Source organism: Fukomys damarensis, unplaced genomic scaffold (assembly GCF_012274545.1).
Source record: "Fukomys damarensis isolate Sample0158 unplaced genomic scaffold, DMR_v1.0_HiC HiC_scaffold_26, whole genome shotgun sequence".
Lineage (NCBI taxonomy): Eukaryota > Metazoa > Chordata > Mammalia > Rodentia > Bathyergidae > Fukomys > Fukomys damarensis.
The window spans coordinates 34,814,232-34,836,310 of NW_022900938.1; the positions used below are offsets into that span (position 1 = coordinate 34,814,232).

The following is a 22,079-nucleotide window of genomic DNA, read 5'->3' on the forward strand; positions in this document are numbered from 1 at the left end:
AAAAAAAAAAAAAAAAAAAAAAAAAAAAAAAAAATCTGCATGTAGGTTCAGCAGACACCGACTTCTATCAGTCTGGAGGTGAGGGATAATACAACAGGATGGGCATGACCCAGGGCAGAGCAAATAGTCCCTGGGTCAGTTCTACAGCAGTTCTCTGCTCACAGTCACCTGGCCGAGGTCAGGGAGTCAACCTGAAGTCCAACACTCCCTCTGCCTGTCAGCCTCCATCCCTGACAGGGGGCTGGCTACACCCGGGACAAGGTACATTTTTTATCTGTGCAAAGACATCTGTGTTCAACAATGGACAGTAGTCCCTATTCCATGGCAGCAGGGTTCTAGGTCAGCCATACCCAGACTCCAGAGCACTACTCGGTCCTCCTCAGGAAACTTTGAGACACCCTCACTTCTCAAATCACCAGGGAAATGCACAAGGGGTTAAGCAGCAGAACACATCTTTAGCCAGACATGGAAGACAAGACAAAGACCCACGACCTATGCCTAAGGTGTAGGTGCTGAGGATGAATCACAGAAGGGTCTTAAAAGTGTCCCCATGGCTCCCATATGTCCCTCCCCCAGGTGGGTCTGAAGAACATAAGTGAGGAAAAGTGGACCTCAGATGCCTGGAAACCCCTGAGCCAGGGCTCTGTCTAGTCCTTCACTGGATGACTATGCTGAGCCTCCTTTGTGTTGCTAAGAGAGGAGGCAGGTTTGATGATCATTCCATATGAGAGATTTAAGAGGAAGACCTAGCTCAGTGGGAAAATGCCTCAGTCCTGGGACTGAAAGTCTTGGACATTTCTTTATGGCCTTAACCAGATATTTAGCTTTTGCATGCATTTTATATTCAGGCTGCATTAAATGGGGAAAGAAAAATCTATCTTACAAAGCAGAGTAAAATACAGTGGTACCTTGGTTCATGAGCTTGGTTCTTTCTGTGATTTTGGTCATAAACTGGGTAGGACAAGAACTGAATCAAATTCAAAGGTTAGGTTCAATGCTGACCTTAGGGGAAAGTTTAATTCAATTCTCATCCAGTTCGGTTTGTGATCAGAATTATGGCGAGAATTGTTTCACAGATAGAGATGCCACTGTATTTTGATGTGAAAGCCACTGTCCACAAAGCAAAGGAATTATTGCCTTAGTAGACAACCAATCTAACACACGTTCCATAGTCAGAAACATATGTACACACGAAACCTTTAGTCATAGTTTTTCTGTGTACCTATCCCTTTGCATCACTCATAAATGCTTAATTTCCTATGAAGCATGAAGGGAGGGTCCAGATTAGTGAGCCAGGACACTTGGAAAATCCTGTTAACCTGGAGAGCTACCTTTGACTTTTGGCTTCGTTTGTAAATTGCTTCATCTCATCAAGCTCTGAAATGTTGCCAAGCACCAAGTACCCATATCTTCCTGACAAAGCAAAATCTAAAGATCCATAAGAAAATGTGTGTTTTATATTGGGGAAAAATATGTGTTAGAAGCTTCTTGCCCTTCTCAAACTACCCAGTGCAAGGGCTAGGAGAAATGATGGACAAGGAACAGGCCAAGTCGGGCTCTGCTCCCTGGGCAGAGGGCTGCTCACCTTCACATTGGGTGTGTAGAGATTCCGGAGAGAGGCAAGAGCGGCAGACAGCCCCTCGGTGCTATACCCGATCCACAGGGCCTGCAGATGGCTTGAGGAGATTCCAGTCTTCTTACTGAGACCCTGGAAATGACCAGAGACAAAGTCCCCTGAGCATCTCCCTCCCACACAAGGCATCAGTTTGAAAATGCATCTGCTCGAGAAGGTACAGGTATGACGTGAAGGTAGTACAATTCACACAAAGAACACCTGAACCTCCGACTCCTTTGCCTAAAAACAAAGGTCAGGGAATCAGCCTGCCTTTTCCATGGGAAAGTGATGGCAGATACGGATAGTTCCCCTTTATAGAAATAATTTAGAGAGGAAGAATAAATGACAGAATTAGAAAATGACTGCCTGTAACCCCTAATGAATATATGAGCCCAGGCAGTAACCAGAAAGGGTTCATGGCACCACCAAGTAAGAAGCAAGAACAATGGCCACACCTCCTGACACAAGAAACTGACAACTACTAAGTAATCTTGACCAAATGATGGGACACACAGGGGAAAGAAGAATGTGTTAAACTCTACCATGAGAGATAAGCACGCGATCAGAAAATCCAGTGGTACAAAATCACACAGGGCAATGAGCTCAAGTTCTTTGACAAATACATAACAAGGAAACAATGGAGAATGAATGAAGTGGGACATCTGGATGGGAAGAAACTTCAAAAGGGGAATAAGTTAAATTCAACCATAGCATTTAGATGCACACTCAATGCACGTGCAAGGACGTGGCAGTAAGTCAGAAGCACGGCTGCTTTTAGGAAGGAGGGAGGGAGTTTTTGAAACGCAGCTCATGGAATGCTTCTGAGATGGCTCACAAAGCTGTCTAAAATCTCTAAAACCATGAAATGAGAAGAAAGAAACCCTTCCTCCTAACAGAATGTGCCTCACCTTGAAAATGTGCGCCTTTAGGATGTGGTGGCCGAGCTCCATGGTCTGCTGGCGGTTCAGCTTGCCCTCCTGCCGAGAGAACATGAACGCCAGGAGAGCGTGTCCACTCCTAGGACAAGACACACAAAGGCTCAGACAGAAGATCCCATTCCACTGCACTACAAGCCCTCGGGTGGGCATCACCACACACTCCCTGAACTGCCTTCCTCATGACTGTAGTTCTACCACACAAAACGGAGGTTAACTGCTGCCCCTTTACAAAGATGACAAACACTGCTTGCTCTTCCAGTCATTGCAACAGCTTTTTCTGAATTCCCTTATCTCCGTGGAGTGGCTTCCACTGAGGCTCGGGCACAGAGCAGGACTGTTTTTGGAAACAGCCACCTAGTTGGATGAAGTAGGTCCTTGGAGGCATGCCTTTGAAAGGTAGATTTTTCCGCAGTCTTTCTCTCTGCCTCCTGTCTGCCACATTAGGAGTCACCTTCCTTCATCATGATGCTTCTCACCATGATGTTCTGCTCACCATAGACCCAGAAGTAACAGAGCCAAGTTACTATGGAAGGAAACCTCTCAAACCATGAGTCAAAGTAAATCTTTTCTGCTTTAAAAGGTTTATCTCAGGTATTTTGTTACATACGAAACTTCAAAGCTTCTCAAGAAATGACATATAAAAATCCATCCTTAGTAGTATGTTCTTCTATTGATTCTTTCTGCTCTTCTACTTCCTGATAAAGGGTCAGACTGGATTTGGCTCCCAGAGCATAGCCTATGATGCCTTTGACAGCTCCTCATATTTGCAATAGCCTTGTTATACCTATTAATGTCTGGTCCATTCACTGCTCAAGTTAACACATGGGGAAAAGAGCAGTGGGGACTGTTCTAGCCTATGAGTCTTTGCACAAACCTAAAAAGTCAATGGACCCAGGAATTGGACATCAATGAGCTCTAGCATGAGGGGGAGACCCAAAGATACTGTAAGCCTCCTGATATAAATGCTTACCACCACCCATGAATTATCCTTGCCACCCCAAACACTAATTAGGGAACTGAAAATAAAAATGGTGATGAGATATCACCTCACTCCAGTAAGAACAGCTATTACCAAAAAGACAAAAGGGAACGCTTGCGCATGTTGGTGGAATGTAAATTAGTACAACCACTATGGAAAACAGTATAAAGTTTCCTTAAACAATTAAAAATAAAACTACAAATGGAAATAAACAGTTTGTAAATGGGGAAGGGAGGAGGGGGTGAAGGGAGGGCAGGGACAAGGGGAAAAAATGAGAACCAAGACCTGTCATGTGAAGGTACAGGATCCCATTAATGAATGTAACTGTATTGTAGACCTAGACTGTACCAATAAACTCAATTAAAAAAAAAGAAAACTACAATATGATTCAGCAATCCTACTACTGGGTATATATCCAAAGGAAATGAAATCAATATGTCAAAGAGATATATGTAATCCCATATTTAATGCATCATTATCCACAGAAGTTAAGAGATGGGAACAACTGTTCAGCCATAAACAAGGTGAAGCAGTAGTCAGTTTCAACAACATAGATAGAAATGGATATCATTATGTTAAGTAGAAAAATCCAGGCACAGAAAGACAAGTACCATACAATCTTACTAGTATGTGCAATGTAACCAAGTTGAGCTCAGAGAAACTGAGAGTAGTTACCCAGAGGCTGGGAAAGAATGCAGGGGGAGTGGAGGAATGAAGAAAAGGTACTGAGTTACAGTTTGATAGAACCAAGAAGCTCTGGTGTGCTATTCTATGGTAGGGTGACTATAGGTAAGCAGATCCTGTTAAGCATATTTAATAGTCACCATCTCTTAGTGAGAAGACAGGACACTTTTTACAGATAAGGAAGTAAGGCTGTGTGTCCAGGAAAGACATAGAACTGATAGGGCCAAGCTCTGAATTCACATGTGTAAGGCTCCAAGGTATTCCCTATGTGTTTTTATGTTTATAGGTATTCTAGAAATATCTTCGAGGCATAACAAAAGTATAGTAAAGTACCTAGTAATTTATCTACCAGGAGATTTATGCAGCCATGAAAAATAAAAATCATACTTTTCTAAGATTTTCTAACAGCTTGCAAGGGTCCTAGCCTGTGATGTAATAATCAAAAAAGGCCACACACACAACACAATAAAAACAAATACCTTCCTCCCTCCTTTGAAATAGGACAAGATTTCGAAGAGAGAAAAGATGGTTTTTCTAATGCTTAGAATGCTATGAAAAGAGGCAAAAATAAAAAGTGAGGTGTCACTGCCTCTAGATATTGGATTCTCCTCCATCCCTCTCTATAACTGGGACAAAAAGACAAACTATCTGGGTGGAAAGAAAATACTACCACCTTGCAAAACCAAATCTAAACGTCACCAAGTAGTGAAACATTGTCCAGACACAGCTTCCCCCACTGGAGGTTTATACCCCTTTTCTCCAGTCCTACATATGGTAGCTTCCCTTCCTACTAATTTTGTACTAAAATAAAGCATAAAATCATTAACTATATAGTCCCTCTCTGCTCTCCTCATCTACTGTCCTTTGCGGGACCCCTTAAGAAAAAAGCAGGTCCTTATCCTAGGAATCTCTGAATCTATCACAGTGCTCTAAACATAGAGGATCCTCAACAACTGAAGCGAATGCAGATACACCTTTTAAAAATTGTTCTCTGTGTTCCGAAGCTCACACACCAAGGGTTCTTGGGGGACTGTTGGCCCCACAATGCCAGAGTGGGCATCTCCTTGGGTTTTGTGCCCACCCCTCTTGCCTCTACTTGGTTTAGGGTCCACCCCAGGAGACGTCCCCACGTTACACTCAGAAAACAGCAGCAGTAGGAGTGTGCGAATGCTCACACTGCGGTAGTCCCCCCACACTCATCCCGACCCTACACACACTTCATGTCCCGACTGCCCCAAATGAAGCAAAGCTTACTGATGACTGCAGTCAACCACTTCTGCCCCAAATCCTAGCCCTTGATGTCTTTTAATTTGCTTTCATGTCTCAGACACACCGATTGCCTGTCCTTCTAGCAAACCATCTGATTTTCCTGAGAAAAACATTTCACTTCCCTAGCTATGACCCAGCACACATTTTGCCGAGCTGTAACGGTCTGCCTGAATAACCAGGATGTACAGTATAGTGGCTCAAACCAGGTTCAAAGGTTAAGAAGAAACTTTCAGTCCAGCATTACCAAAGAAAAGCACATAAAAGAGCGGCTGGACCTACCAGGTCAATGTTAGGTCAGTGTATGGAGAAGGTGGTTGTGAGACTGCCAAGTGCTGCCTCACCTCGTTGTTTCTAGACCCCAATACCTGATTCAATGTCCACAACAATCCTGAGGGCACAGTCTGGCAGCTTGCCAGCTATGTTATTACAGCACGGGGCAATCCTGACTTAAGACCACAGCTGATCAGGACAGCAGAGATGCAAGCTGAGGCCAAGCACAAAGGGAGAGGTTGCCCCCATGTGAAGGCACAGCATCCTCCATCTCCCAATCTCCTGTCCCAACTAAGACCAGACCACGTAACAGACAGACAGCTAGGCTTGTCTCCCCCATCATCCCGTGGTTTGAGCAGCCCAGGGAGTGGATAGTGGCATACTGGCTTGGCCTGCTTGCAACATTAAACAGAACCACTAACAAATGAAGGCGACCAGATCAGACACAGGGCTCCTGTTCTGGGCTACAGATACTTCTGATCCCTGGACAAGGCATTACATGTTCAAGAGGTAGCAGGAGAATGTCAGTGATGAGGATCCACAATGACCGTAGTCCCACAGGTGAACACCTCTGAAGATGCCCAAGATTCCATGAGGCAGAGGGCACACACTCCGTGACCCTACTGAAGCTGGGATGGGAGTAGACGGGGATCTGCGACTAAATGGACAGCAAGGAAGTGTCACCAAGGCATGGCCCAGCTTCTCTTCAACTCAAATACACTGGTAGCCCTAAATTCTAGCAATCAAAGGAAGGAAGCTTTTGTGTAGAAATACAGACATTTTCCTCTGCCCCTCCTTTTGCCAAAAAGGGCAGGAAACAAAGCAGCATAATTGAATTACTCACTCTTGAGTTACTATTCTGTTAAGAAATGCGCATCATGTTTGAAGCCCCTCTCTCCCCCAAGGGCACAGGATGGCCTTGTGAAGAGTTGGCAGAAGCAGCCTGTCATACCTGGGCTCACAGAGGAAGGCTGTGCTTTCCCCATCTGCTCTCCAGATGAGCCATTCCCTAAAGGACGGGTGGCAGAACATTCGGGTTTTGTCTCGCCTCTTAATGAGGAAGCAGGAGAGGGCATCCATCCTCTGCTGAAAGTCCTCCCAGTCCTGCTCGCCTTGGATGTGGCCAGCATTAATAGCCTGAAAAATCTGCTCATCTGTCATGGGGTGGAGGGACGCAAGAGCCACATTTAAAATCGGCAGTGCTCTCTCAAAGGCAGACTGGGTCATGAACTTCATGTTGCACTGCAGCAGGTAGAGCTCGGACAGGGACACAGGCACCACTTTGTAGCTGGCGCTTTTGATGACCAGATGTCCCCTCTCAAAGAGGTCCAGGGTCAGTTTGAGGTACAGGTAGGAGCCAAGGCTCCGCAGCACCAGGTGGCTGCTGACCTTCCCAATGAGGACGGCGTCGGCCTTGCCATTCAAGGAAATGTTGCTGAGGATGTCCTGGCTGCTCTGGACCCTGTGCTGGACATAAGCATGCAGGTCGCTGTGAATGTCTTTGTTGTCTGAAAAGTCATCTAGGGAAAGCTTGACAAATGGCAGCTTGCTTACGATTTCCTGCAGAAAATACAAAACCCCACAATGTCAGTCTGCAGAGATTCCTTCTTTATTTTAGCAGCATTTTAAGCCAAGTTCGCTAGTTTTCTTTCAAAGAGGATTTTCATGGCTTACAGGGACTCATTGTTTTGTATTAAAACGTGTAATAGGATAAGGTACAGATAAAAAGCTTATGTGAAAGAAATCCTGGGGCGAGATAGAATCAGTAAGGCTTTCCCAAAGCCCACATCGGGGGCTCAGATCCAGGCAAGCAGAGTTGAGGGCCTTGAACAGATAGTGGCATCCAGGCCACCACCAGTAGAGGGACAGCAAGACCCTGCAGGTGACCTGATACCCATAATCCTCACACTGTGCAACTGGTTTATATAACTAGGATGAATGCAAACCAGCACTGCACATCTAAGAGCACAGCCAGATGCTGAGATAAGGGCCATGCCTCTCTGTACATCAGAGCCTGGGCAGTGTAATCCAACCGGGGAGTCTGGGCCCACCCCCAGGCTTTATCCCTGGACATCCTGTGGTCAAACAGCTGCCTGCTCTGATGCAGCACATTACCATCTTTTAAAGTGAATTTAAAGTAAGCTTTTAAATGGGAATATGTATAAATACATCAATGTACAAACCACGATTGCAGTGTCATTAATTTCACAAAGACAAATATACCTGTGTAGTCAGAAGCCAAAAGCAACATCGGTTCCCAGAAGCCTGTGTCCCCACTCTGGTCTATCCCTCATTTCAATGATACGCACAATCCTAACGCTTCGTAGCAAGAGCACTTCAGACTTTTTTTAAACTTCCCATTAGCAGTTGTGAAGTATTAAAGTACATGTCCCTCTTTAACTGAAGGAAGAGGGCAGAGTACAATCATTTCCATTTTACATGGATGCTAACTGAACCTCTAAATACTCGGCCAGGAGGTAAAACAAGACCCTATTTCTATGCTCCACTGAAATGCTTATGAATCAAATGTCCATAAAAATCAACACCAAATTCAAGTGACGTCTAATCCCAATGTTAGAGAGAAAAAATTAACAAACAACAACAAACCTTAGATGCTATTTTTAAATAGATGCCATCATAAAGGGCAAAAATCAAAATATAATGTCTAAATGTCTTTATTGAAAAAGGACAGGCACAGATTTAATGGTTAAGATATAATTTTAGGGTTCAAATGAAGGGAAAGCTGGAGAAACAAAAAAAATTAGTCTTCACCTCATTCCAAGTTGAAATTTAATGAAAAAGCAGATAGACTCAAAACAAGGCTTAAAATCTCTATCATCCCTCACTTTTCCCTCAAAGGAAGCCATAGGGCTAGGGAGCAACTCAATGGTAAAGCATGCACTCAACATGTATGAAGGCCTGGGTTCGAATCCCACTACAGCAAAATAAGAACAGAAACAGTCCCACAAAGACACCCCACTGCCAGCTACACACTCTGAACTATGGTAAACAGGGCAAGACTCTACTATCTGAGAAGTGCAGGTACAACTCTATGCAGAAAGGATGTACCTGACATCTCAGATGTGCCAGGCAGCCTGCAAAGATAGGAGTTTTGCCTATGTGAAGTGTTCTAATTTTACAAAATTCTGACAGTTTTTGATTCAGCAGTGAAATAGTTTACAACAGTTGATTAGTATTTATCATTGTAAAATTGCCACATGGGGAGTTGGAAAGGGATTTGAGAATTCTTTTGTTACCTGAAAATTTGCTCTTACAGTCACAATCAACTTCAACCAGGCAGGAAACTTAGAAATAATTTTGGTAATAAATGAAGAAAGTGTATCTCCATAATCAGGTTTATGAAACTCAGCTTCATTTAAACCATCTATCAAAATAATGTATTCTTCATCAGGAATTTTCTGCTCTGGAGGAGAAAATTTTTCATATTAAGAATTTATACATTTCTATATGATGGCACCATCCAGTATATTTTAATGCACAGTTTAAAAGTGTTAGCACAAACTACGAAGGTCTACATATGGCGGAAGATGTAGTTTTCACAGAAGCATATTTTCTATTAAATTTATAATGAAAACCAGAGCACAGAGCCAAAAGAAAACCAATTCTCACAAATTGTTTTCAAAAACATGTTGCATTACACACATTAGCAGAATCTCAATCAGGTATGTAATACAGTTAGCTCCTCATAAACCCGTCACTAGGGTGGCCTACGGCAAAGACAATTAACACAGAGACCAAATCTGGGAAAGATACTAGGTCCCCATTAGAATTCCTCAGTGGACTCCAAGCAAGGAAAACTGAGCCCCATGTCCCAAGAGCTAACTGTCTGGTCCAAGGGATACAGTGTTGAAAGTTTTGCCTTACAGACTCCTAGAGACTAAGTCCAATTTTTTAAGTGCCAGATTTCTGCCCAAGGAACAGAAAAACAATGAAATCTGTTTCAATCCCTCTCTCTAGCACCTTCTGGCAGAAATGCTACATAGGCAAGTGAAGTAGCACAAAAGGTGAGGAGGAAGGAGGCAAACCTGAAAAACCCTTGATGTCATTAACACACTCCACCTTCTAGAACATCTGGGAGCAAAAATATCAAACAGAAACCTCTAGAAATGGCTTTAGATTTCAATTTAGCCAAGCAGGGCCTCTGAAAATAAACACATTAGAAAATTCCCTCAAGCAATCCACTTACTGCCCTGTGATCAGCAATACAAAATATGTAGGCAATAGTTTTCAAGGTGCAAGTCATCTAAATAGCTTACAGTTATATGGGAGCCTAGAATATGCCCCTCCAAAATATGAAGCAGATCATAAATTTGTAAAGATGCCCTCTACCCATCTCCACCAGGAAAGACAGAAGTTAATCCCTAGAATCAAGTGTACAGACCCGTATCAGCTGCATATGGCACCAGAGAAATATACTTAGCAAACCTAATTAACCAGCCCCAATCGGCCTTAGTTTTCCCTGATATTTACCTTCCCACAGTTTCTCACATCTAGAAACCTAAAACTGCTTTCCTTGTCTTCTCACTTCTCACTTACTGTTCTTGCTGTGGATCTTATAGACTTTTAAAGGTCCTGTGTTGAATTACCTTTCATTGAATTTTCTCCTGCAGGGTACGTGCATGTTAATAAACTCACATGTTTTCTACTATCAGTTCATTTCACAGACTAAAATATCAAGTCTTACAGGGTAGAAGGTTTCTGCTCCCCAACAGTTACCAACTGGCTTTTGCGAAAACTCAATTGTATGGCTTTTTCTTTTTAGAGATTTTTTTTGGAAGCTATACCACTGGGGAGAAAGGGAGAAGGCTCAGTGGTAGAGCATATGCCTAGTATGGGCGGGGCCCTGGGTTCAATCCCCAGAACTACTAAGAAAATAATAAAAAGCCATGAAAACTACCACTGAGGGGCATGGAAGGACCTTGGGAGACAGTTCTGCAGAGGAAACCAGATGTATGATGAATCAACTACATTTTCTCCCTGCCAGCCCAGGGCTGAGCTGACCACCCTCCTTCTGAAGACCACCAGGCATCCTATGCTGCTAGTAGGGAGAGGGCTCCAGGACTGCTGGGAGATACCATTTCTCAGGTTTGTGAGTGGCTCCAGCACTCCCCTCTTGAAAGCAACCACAGGGTCCTGCACACAGGAGCGGAGGCTCAGCATGCTCTGCAGCTGGGGTTCCTTGATCAGCAGGTCTCTGTAAGCGGCCAGTTGGTGGGACCGGCAGAGCAAAGCTGCGATGCTGTGCACAAACTCGGGTACCAGGCACGTGTATGTGTTGTCAGCCTGGCAGTAATGGTAGGCTACCACCTAGGAGAGAAGCACAGCCATCAGTGTCACCACTCTTTCCACACAGTTCCTTCCACAACCTCGAAAAAGAATGCAACTCTGCTCTGCAACAGGTTAACAACATACACTACTTCTGTTTCCCAAGACTGAGGTGTTGATTAGCTTAATTGATTCACTCATTCTTTCCTTTATTTGTGTGGTTTGCTAAGTTCCCAGAACATTAATTATAACCACAAATCTATCTTGATTGGCAAAAAAAAAAAAAAAAAAATAGCACAACTTACTCTGTGGTGAAAATGAGAGTAAAAGTTATTGATAAAATCCAAAGCCTAGCATGGCTGAGAGCAATTCCAGGCAAACCTCTATCCTCAACAGTGCCATTTGCACTGCATTTCTGCCCTCAGGAACAGCAGCACTTCTTCAGGGAGACCCCTGCTGACCCAACAAAGCAGCCAATCAAGTTAGTGGCTATGAAACTCAGATGCAAAGCCATAGCTGCTGATTCCTTCTGGGAAGAAAGGTTCAAGTTCTCAGCCCCTCTCCACACACACACTTCTTCAAAGGACCTGGAGAAGTTCAATGTGGACACTGAAATAGGAAACTCAGAAATGACTGAATTTCTGCTTGCCCTGTGAAGGGGCACATGGAGGAGAGGGGGGAGTTGCCCAAGTAGACAGGACAAGGCGCAGTCCCTTTGTTACAGGGATTTGCTGTGGCAGCAGGTTCTTTGTTAGAAATCTCAGAGGCAGAGCTCTGAAGAATAGGAGGCACACTGTAGGGAAATAAAACATCCACTTGTGTGACGCACTCTGTGTTTTTGTACAAGGGTCTGAGTCACCATCGTCCCACTCAGTTCTGCAGCCCCCTGCAGTAAGGACCAGAGCCACTCACTGCACTGCATAGCTGAGGGCAACAGATGCAGCGATAAATGCCCTGCCTTGGTGACAAAGACAGTCAAAGATCTCAGATGAGAGCCTCGGGCTGTAGACACTGAGAAAGCAAGGGGCTAGAGCAGACGTGGAGAGGCTTTTCTCAGGCCAACTTGGAGCCAACGTGTGACTGTGGTTTAGACTGAATTTATCATCACACTCAGGAAAGCTGAGTGCTCTTCATTTCTCATCTGGACAAAGATTAGCAGAAACATACGTGAGGACCACAGGAGCTTGTTGTGCAAACCACCATGGGACATCTGGTATCACTGTTTTGCACAGCATTTGACAAAAGTAGCTTGGCAATGCAACAAAAGGCTATGAAATTAATTTGAAGCCACAAATATCTTTTTTTTTTTAAATGAAGTAAATTTAACTTAAAAGAACATATTATAGGGTTTAAGAATAAGGTAGTTTGAGTGATGTTTTTGCAGGCAAGAGTACTCAATCTCTAGTGTAAGTCATACTTAGTGTGGGTAACAATCAAAAAGCATTGAAAAATCAGCGTCACGGGGTAACTGAGGACTGCACCACGTCCTCCTCTCAGATCACCTGTTCATAACTAGTTAGCGCATCAGAGCTGGCCCTGCCAAAAGCAGCTCTTCACTGTGAAGGAGCCAGGGACCTTGGGCTGAGCAGCATTTGTTTCAGCTCCCCTGGACCAACTGCGGGGAAGGTGTCATAAGATGCCCCTCATCACTGCCATCTCTGGTAATTCTCCAGCTCTAGCTCACACAACTGCTCGCAACTGAGACTCAAGTGATCACAAGGGCAAGAAATGTAACCACTTGAATCGCAGGAGGCAGCTTATGAACCAATGATGGGATCAGAGCAGAAGAAAAATTTCAGAAGGTCTTGATGACCATGCACTTAGGAAGGGGAAGTAGGCCAAGTCTCTTTTGCGACTTTCACAGAAAAACTTCTGGTAGGACAGAGGAAATCAAAGGTCCCAGGCAACAAACAACATAGGCAGTAGCAGATCTGCCAAGGTCAAGGACAAAGCTCCCAATCTTCTGCTTCCATACCAAATTAATCAGAGCATGTGCTTTTAAGGATGGGTTCATGATTCCTTCTGCTGCTTTGAGGAACTCTTTCAATCTGCTATTTCAGACAGGTAAGTGTCCCCTGCCAATGTCTTTATATATTTACTTTCACTAGTATCTTTTCTTTCTTTTTGGCACTGGGGATCAAACTCAGAGCCTTTTGCTTGCGAGGCAGGCGTGGTGTCATTGAGTTAAATCCCTGGCCCACTAATACCTTTTCTTTGGAATACTCTATCACAATTTTATCAAGAGCTATACTTTAGCACCAAGGATTTATTTTAACATCCTTTTTCTAATTCCCTTCTCAGAAACCAAGCTAACAAATGTCCATCTGGAAGGCGCCCATAATAAAAGCAAATTACCTTAGAAGCAAGGTATTTTACTGCATCCTCTCTTGGTCTCTGGTTTTCAGGAGTACCAGACGTACAAGAGGTTTTAACTATCTTGTGACCACTTGTGGAAGAACTCAGTGAAAGCAGTGGAGTGAAAGGAAGATCCTGGGTGGAATCTGATGCTAGAGAAGAGATTCACCTCATTATAACATCAGCATATGGGATGACAGGATATGGAATACATTTCTTGAATAGATTATGAATAAATACGACCCAAGATGAGAGATCCAAATGAGCACATCAACCTCACACCCATCTCTATTCACTCAGTCTCCCTCCCTGGAGATCTGCTGTTTTCTTCTTTCTACCCACCCGCTCTCACTCCTTCTCTCCATCCCTCCTTCCCTCCCTGCCTTACTTCATTTATTTGAGACCAAGTCTCCTATGTTGCCCAGTCTGGTCTCAAGATGTTTGAGCTCAAATGATCCTCTTGCTTCAGCCTCTCAAATAGCTCGGACCACAGGCAACCACTTCCAGCTTCAGTTTCCTTTATTAAATTGCTTGGTTTTGTTTTTTTAAATCTTGCCATGCTCCCTAGTTCTTGTTCACCATATTTAAAGAAACTTTCTATAATGAGCTTATTCCATATAAAATAAGCAGTGAACTGTCAAATATTTGGCTACTCTATCTCATGTCTTACTTTGTAATTTTCATAAATCTAAGAAACAAAGTCTATGGAGAGATACAAAAAAAAATTCTGCATAGAAAAAAATAGAGAAAAGAAAACAAGAAACAAAAATGAAAAACAGAATTCTGCATTAGACTCCATCTGGTTTATTCTGCCAGAAGCCTATTTGCTTGGCTTTAGGGCCCCAAGTTCTTAAGAACACTATTCAGGCCTCCCTAACCCATCTCTGCCTCAAAGAGGGAAACAGAGTTCCAGGTCAGGAGAGTATCAGGGAATGCTGGCCTTTCCCCATGTGGTAGCCAAGTACGCATGATTTCAGATGGAGGTATTCAGATGGCTCACGTAACATATGACTTCAAACTTTACAGCAGCTGGAACTTAAGGGAAACCTTTTACATCTACCCAAACAACAATTTCCTTCATGTACCTTATATTATTAAGTTAGATAAGTAATTAAACATGGACCTACTTTTAGGTGATGAACTGGGGCTGTTGGAAGCAATCTGTCTCATGCGGCTTCCATGGCAGCTCAGTGCCACCAACTTGGAAATGATTGCTGTCTTCCCAAATCCCACATTTCCAACAACAACTGCTCCTCTATTCTCTGGAAGTTCTGTGTTCCTCAAGTTTTCTTCTATTTGGTGAAAGAGCCAGTCCCTCCCCACAAATACAGAGTCTGTTGTGATGCTTGGAACTTCAAAAAGCAAGGGTTTCAACAAAATGTCTTGTGGCTTGTAGGGAGCAAATCGTGCTTTAAAAAAAAAATCATTTTAGAAGAACATCAATTTTATACACTAAGAAACTCAATATATCACTGCTTGTTGTCTTTTAAACATTTTAAATCTGATTCTATTATTAGTCCCACAATTCCTAATTTATCATACTCTACTGGTCCCATACAGTGCATCATTAAAATGACTTAAGTGTTTTCATGCCTTTGAGCTATTCTCATGACCAAAGCAGACAGAAGGAGAAAGCAAGGCAAGGGGATAAATCACATCTCATTGGTTTCACTGTGACTACTGTACTGTCCAGTACAGGTAGATGTAGGAAGCAGCTAACACAGTGCAAAGAACTGAAACAGAACTGATTCTGTTAGCAAGAACTCGAGAGAATGCAAAACTACTCCATACTTCGAAATAAACTGCACAAATACCTTCTAACACCAGATTCGATTTAATCATACATTTTAAGGAGGAAGCCCAAAACTTTTAAGGAGGCCACCTAGAATACCTTATGGATTCATTTTTAACACACACACACACACACACACACACACACACACACACACATCACGTTTTTCAAGCAGTTGGTTTCCGTGTGAGTTATCAGAGACTTTCAATGTTTAGTGAATGAGCTCCTCATATCCACTGTGACACTGGATGCAAGGATAAATACCTTTAACTTCCTGCGCCCTACCTCCAGCTGTGTTGTGCCATGGTAATCTAATTGATGTCCGGAGAGGAACATTTCTCTGCCCATCTAAATAACTCAGGTCTTCCAATTTAGTAGAGCTTGTTGCTGTAATATTAAATAGAAGTTTGGTTTAATATTGAGTTTAACGTCACAGCTAAACTACTGCAAGTTATAAATTACTAAGCAATACAGTTCTGGCTCTTAACAAAATTTATTTGAAGACATTTGTTTGGTCCCACTTTACTATTTTCCATCAATTCTGTTAATTGAAAAGTGGTAAAAAATCAAGCGTTACTCATTCTTAAATCAAAGTTATATTGATATAGTTGTCAGAATTCATTATTCCAGGAAAGAGACAGACTTCACTATAAAATTATTTATGAAGAAATTTCACAATCAAGCATCACACAGTAAAGCTTCAGCACTTGCTGAAAATATGTGGTATGGTACTAGACTCTTCCCTACATCACTGATATGCTTTCTGCTGTTTTGAATTCCAGCCTTGTTAATTAAGTAGATTCTGCATGCACAATTTAGAATACTAAAAGTTCTCAGGAGTAAAAGCATAAACACTTTAAGTTTCAAATATATATAGATACATATTAATATATGATATATTGTATTATATATAACATACAATGCATATAATGTATATTACATATTATATTATATTGTATTGTTTTATATATATATATATATTATACAAGAATTTGTATATATTTTTTTAAATTCTAGAAATAAGTAATCACATTTACTTCTGACCAAATCACTAAGGTTTATAGTATACAGGTACCCATTAAAAAACATTAGGGAGCCTGAGGACCCCTTTGGGGTGTTCATTTCTTTGAAAATAAAGTGGATGAAACAAAACAAAACAACAACAACAAAAAACTCATTAGGGACACCAATGCATATACCCCAGTTGGATGAACTATAAAAATAACCAATATGAAAACATTTTGCAAATTCTCAGCAAATCTTAAAGACAAATGTTACATGTTTTTGCCTTAAACAATCAAAAGCCCTTATATATGTCCTAAGTCAAAAGAGATAGATTTAAATAAAATATAATTTGACTCACAGATTAAATGGTCCAACATAAGTCCTGCCAATCTTAGATGTATGATTATCTTCCAAGATAATAAAATATACATATCATTTAAGGGCAAATGAGGAGCCTAGAGGGAGTTGCACCCCAAGAGCTAATTGACACTGACGAAGGCATTTGTGGAACCAGGATGCAAGGGACTGAAAAAGTCAAGGTGGGCCATCTGTCTTCTGGAAACCCTCCTGCTACCTCCACAGGCTCTGACCCACTGTCCAGCTACTCCCCAAAGCTCTCTTCCCTGTACCCTTACTACTTCCGCTCCTCTAGTTTCATTATCCATGCCACTCCCTCTCATTCTGTCATTTGACAAGAACTGGGGAGACTCTGTACCTGACTTGGGGGTGCCTTATTTCCCTCTTGCTGCATCCTGTAAGGACAAGCACGGTCCCCATGTGCTCACCTACTTAACTAGCAGAGAAACATCTGAAACCTTGCCTATGTAACAGCATCAGACTATGCTTTTGAATCTTTTTAGTGTGTATCTACAGCCTAGTCATTCACTGTGTATGTATGTAAATAAATACTCCGCACATAAGCCAGGGACCACACAAATCTCTCCCATTAGAAAGAGTGACCTAATTCCTTATGCAGGACTTCCAAATAGATCTAAGGTAGAGTAATCCAATGGCAGCTTCCAGCTTTTCTCCAGGTCCTTCATAACCAGGGTGTGTGAAACTTTGCGGAGGGACAGCAGGACCACCCTACTCCTTTAGGCCCCCATCTCTCCAGGCTCCCTATGGGAACACAGTTTAGAACATATTTCTGAGCTTCTGCCTCAGACCTGGGACTCTGACCCACCAGCTTGACACACACACCTTGGGGGTGAATGCAGCCACTGTGGCTCACAGAGGAGACCATCACAGTTATCACCCACAACTCACCAAAGAGCCAGAGCAGCCATGAATATTCTATGTGCTGCTTCAGCCCTAGACAGTACAAAGATGCTTAGAGCCTCAAAAGGGTTTCCTGTTTCCCCTCTTTCCTTGACTTCTTAGAACACAACATTCAGTTTGAAATTCTGCAGCAACTAAAGCATTAAAAATATGCAACTATAGAGGACATTCCAAACAACGAATTGCAAAGTAGCACTACTTTGACACGGATGCAGGAGGTGGTGAGATTTCAGGTGTTTGTTTTCGGATTTCCTACCCCAGAGCATCAGTTCCAAAACAAGCAATAAATCAGCTTCAGCAACTCCACTTGAGCAACTCACACTTCAAATGTGATTAAGCAGGACTTCAAGTGACCAGCTGCAAGCAGCCACCCCTGCTTTCCAAGTAAGGTATTTTTGGAGTCACACACAGACATCTGAGAGCAGATTCAGTGAAGCTTCAGCCACTCAGCTATGTGCCCAGTGCTCCCCCTCTAGCAGAGCAATTGGCTTGGATCCTTCCACCTTCTCATGCACACTTATGGTAGAGTCTCAGATGCTACTAGATTTACATTAGTATTAACAACAAACACCCTCAAAGTCCTAAAAGCTATTCAGGGGCAGGAAAAATCAGAGGCAAAGCAATAATTTCCTGCTGTAGTAAACCTACTGCTAACATCTATACAACAAAATCAATTACACACTTACTGTGCATGTGGACGCACACACTGCGTCTAATGCCTGGTGCAAAGCACATTTCAAAATGCTGTGGGAAAAAGTTGTTTTATGGGGAAGCAGGGACAAGGAAGATACCTCCTGAAGCTGAACCAAAGAGCAAAAATGTACTAAAACCGTAGGTTGTGGACTAACCTATCAAAGGCAAATGCCAGTGAGTCAGAGCAATTACCAGTTAGTGTTTCAAGAAAACTGGAACTCAACTGGTAATTGTGTTTGCTGGTTTCCTAGAAAATTAAACACAGTGTTCTGTGATCTGCTCAGAAAATATTTCAAAAGGAAAAAAATAGTAAAAAATAGTAGAACCTACTGCCCAACTTCTACATTATCTGATATAATTTTAAAGGCTCCACATCCTATTATTTAACAAAAATGTGTCCATGTCCTATGTTTTGATGTGATATACAGCATTTCAAATCAATCCACTTTAATAAACACCTTGACGAAGAACATCTCTGTGTAACGCAATCTTTAAACCTAATCAACTTACTTTTACAATCTTAGACCAAAAAAAATGGGCTACACAGTTAACAAGTAGCCGGGCTGGGGATTTAGCTCAGAGGTTCCGTCGCCTGCCTCTCAAGCACAAGGTCCCGAGTTCGATCCCTGGTACCAAATAAACAAACAAACAAGTAGCTGCAGTTCTTTGTAACCGGTTCAGTAATGGTAAGGAAAAAAAAAAAAATGACAGAAAAGGCTGGAAGTCTTATGAAGTAGGGCTGGGTCCCACTGGGGTGAGGTGCAGTGAACAGAGACCTGGTATCCATTCCCCTATGTACCAAAATGCCTTTCCTTACCAAACAGCAATCTATTTATGTTTATGTGGATCTTACATGCAAATTCTTCCAAGAGATTTCAGCGTTTGATCCTCCATTTTATTCCAATCTATCTAACATTCAGTGTTCACTGTTTGTAGCAGCCTGCCCTCTAATCACTAAACAAATAGTGCTGCATATAGTCGCTATCAGTGGTGGTAAACCTCGGGCTCACGTGCACAGCGGCTGTTTGTTATCACTGAAAGCTCTAAATGGCTCACCATCACCGCTCTATACAATGGAAATTTATTCTTTTCCATGAAACTTGAAACATCTTGCGATTCCTTCTCAACTGAGGTTCATGCAGCTTTAGGGGTAGGACAGTGGGCAACAAGGAATCTATCAGACTCCGAGCTTGTTAATAGATACTATATATCTATTTCCTTTCAAAATACTCATTTAGTTTTGAAAATATGCAATAGAAGAAGAAAAATCCATTATGTCAGACAGCCCATGCTCAAGCCCAGAGGCAAACCCCTCCCATTCCACAGGAAGTCTAGCTCAAGGGCATACATGGTGCTAACAAATAAGCACAGCGGAAATGGGAAAGCTCTGCTCTATAATTCCGCAGTCTCCTGGAAAAGCTCAGCTCACACCCACTGTCACTTCACATGGCAGGAGACCACATAAAAGAGCATCCAACAGAAAACATGATGCCAATGGGGCACTTCTAACACTGCTAAAATTAACATATTAACATGTTCACTAATTTTAAAAAGGACTGATTAAATTGAATGCAAGTTAGCCATTTTGTTGGAAAAATAAAGCTGTCAAATTCGAGAGTAGCACCAGTGACCCCACTCATCATTACTAGGTAAGTATGACTGAAAACACCTTGGGTGCAAAATATGTCAAAGGGATGGGAGCTAGAGGACACAAAAGCTTTTGGAAGAATCATCAGTCACTACAGTTAATGCTCTCTAGTAGTTCTCTCTGGCAGACATGCCAAATCCCTCTTCTGGAACAAGGCCATTCTGCTTCCTTTGAAAGTGAATTAGAGTTGTGCCTCACAACTTTTCCAGTACAGCCATTTATTTACCAGCTGCTTAAGAGTTCTATCGTAAAAAACACCCAACAACAGCTAGAATGACCTAGCATACCCCAAAGGAGCTGTATAAATTACAGAAAACTCCTTTGATGTAGGGAGAGAATATTGGTCTGCACATTAGAAGGGCACACAAAACGTACTACACTGTTAACAAAGAATTACCATAACAAGTTCTCTTCTAAATTCAGCCCAAAAGTTTGGAGCGTAGAAATACGAGGCCTTCAAAAACAGGCACAAAGGCTTCGAGGTAAAACATCTCTACCCACCCTCCACAGACAACACTTCTTGCTGTTAACCAGTCCAATCACCAACCCATTCTGTCCTTTGTGTTCTCCTCCAGCTGCTACATCTCGCTCTCACTTGAGCTGCATATGATTCAAACTGTGAGCTCCATTACAACTGAATTAGACAGAAAACATCTAACCTCCCCGTCTATATGACAGGCTTCAGTCACACAAAAGCAAAAGTTTAATCAACAACTTCACTCTAAGCAATTCCAGTTTACCAAGATACCATAAAAAGCCACAAATTTACTCAAGGTTAAAATAACACCAAAGGACACTGTTTGTGCTTTCTTCCTTTAAATCCAAAGAGGCAAATAGTCCAAGTCATAGATTTCAAAGAATTCCAAGGCAAAGAGGTCACTTAAAGACCATTAAGAACAGTCCTTTGCACAGTCCTTTGGATACACTGAAGCATAGGAAAGGTAAATGCCTGGCCAAGATCAAGGGCTGGCTGGTGTCCTCTGGATTAGAGACCCATGTGAAGACAGTGGACAGGGCCCTTCAGACTCAGCGAGGTAACCCTTCCCAAGAGAGAGGCGGGGTCTTACCTGCAACTGAGTTGGGCCGTGGCATTATTAGCGAGCTGGAGCTCTGAGAATAAGGGACCGGACCATCTCCAGCTGAGGACTCCGCTTTGGGCAGCTCGCTTTCCGCTGGCCCAGTGGTCTCCTCCTCTGCCACTGGGGAGCAGTTATCTGCCCTTCGATCATGAAGTACTCCCTTCTGAATCCCTAACCTCAGGCTTCCATCTTTATTCCATTCCAAACTGGAGCCACTCCGGTCATCATTTTCGGATGAACTTGTAATTGTGGCTGAAATGAGAGATCAAAATATTTTTTTGAAGGACACCAGGCATAGCCTGGGCTGCTGGAGAGTTAACACACATACAGTGCCCTCACTAGGATCAATGCAAAGTTTTCCAGCCCACACAGATTTTTACCAAAGTATGTTTCATACAATGTGTTTTGGTAAATTAAAGAGAAATGTTGCTTATCAGGGGAAATAAACTGCTAAATCACTCTACAGGAAAGGAAAAAAAAAACCCTTTCTGATAGGAAGATAATGAAAAAGCTGTCTAAAAGTACTTGAGACTTAGCACCCTATCTACGCAACTGGGAGATAAGGTCTTTAACCAAGATAAGTTGTTCATATCTCATTAAATTCCTTTAAATCTTAACCAAATGAACATTTGTTTGGGGGAGGCGGCAGGGAACACACAGTTAACACAGAAAAGATGCAAAAGGAAATCTGTAGAAACAAAAATGTAAAGGCAGGCAGAGAATCTGATCCTTAAAATTATTACAGTATCTATTCAGAGTGACCCAGACAGACTGACCCAACTTGCTCCTTTAGCAGCACAAAATGGAGACTCACTCCTTGACCAGCACAGGAAAGTATGCTATGGTGTAGAAAACTTAACCTCTAAGGAAAAAAAATGAGCCCAGAAAAATAATATTACAGAAAAAAACCTTTTATAAACATCTTGGCAAGAGAGCAGAGGAATGCGATAAAAGAAGTGATACTCACCCTACATAGCTTCTACAAACAGCCACTCAATTTACATTCGCTGAGCTGGATGGGATCCCCTGCAAACACAGGTCACGGGGCCAGTTACACTGCCTCACTGGTGACCCAACACTAGCTCATGTCTCTATCTTGATCCCAGCAGCCCAGGCCTCTGACTGTGAGCCTAGTAAATGGGAATGCACCAGGCCAACAAAGCCAGCTGCCTGGAGCGAGCAGCTTCA

At 42.5% G+C, this 22,079-nt stretch overlaps 1 protein-coding gene across 10 annotated transcripts in view; it reads right to left on the reverse strand.

Annotated features, from left to right (window-relative positions):
- The window catches only part of Tanc1 (tetratricopeptide repeat, ankyrin repeat and coiled-coil containing 1), a 199,867-nt gene that overhangs the window by 37,988 nt on the left and 139,800 nt on the right, over window positions 1-22,079 (reverse strand). For 9 of the 10 annotated variants that reach the window (XM_033756295.1, XM_033756293.1, XM_033756294.1 and 6 more), the window contains 9 exons: window positions 20,880-21,143; window positions 15,453-15,575; window positions 14,524-14,805; window positions 13,397-13,548; window positions 10,852-11,083; window positions 9,013-9,179; window positions 6,708-7,315; window positions 2,524-2,632; window positions 1,586-1,708 (listed from right to left, as the gene is read on the reverse strand). In XM_033756295.1, the coding sequence (XP_033612186.1) occupies window positions 1,586-1,708; window positions 2,524-2,632; window positions 6,708-7,315; window positions 9,013-9,179; window positions 10,852-11,083; window positions 13,397-13,548; window positions 14,524-14,805; window positions 15,453-15,575; window positions 20,880-21,143 (2,060 nt within the window). The remainder of the gene's footprint in view (window positions 1-1,585; window positions 1,709-2,523; window positions 2,633-6,707; window positions 7,316-9,012; window positions 9,180-10,851; window positions 11,084-13,396; window positions 13,549-14,523; window positions 14,806-15,452; window positions 15,576-20,879; window positions 21,144-22,079) is intronic. The other variant, XM_033756290.1, reaches the window with a different exon arrangement.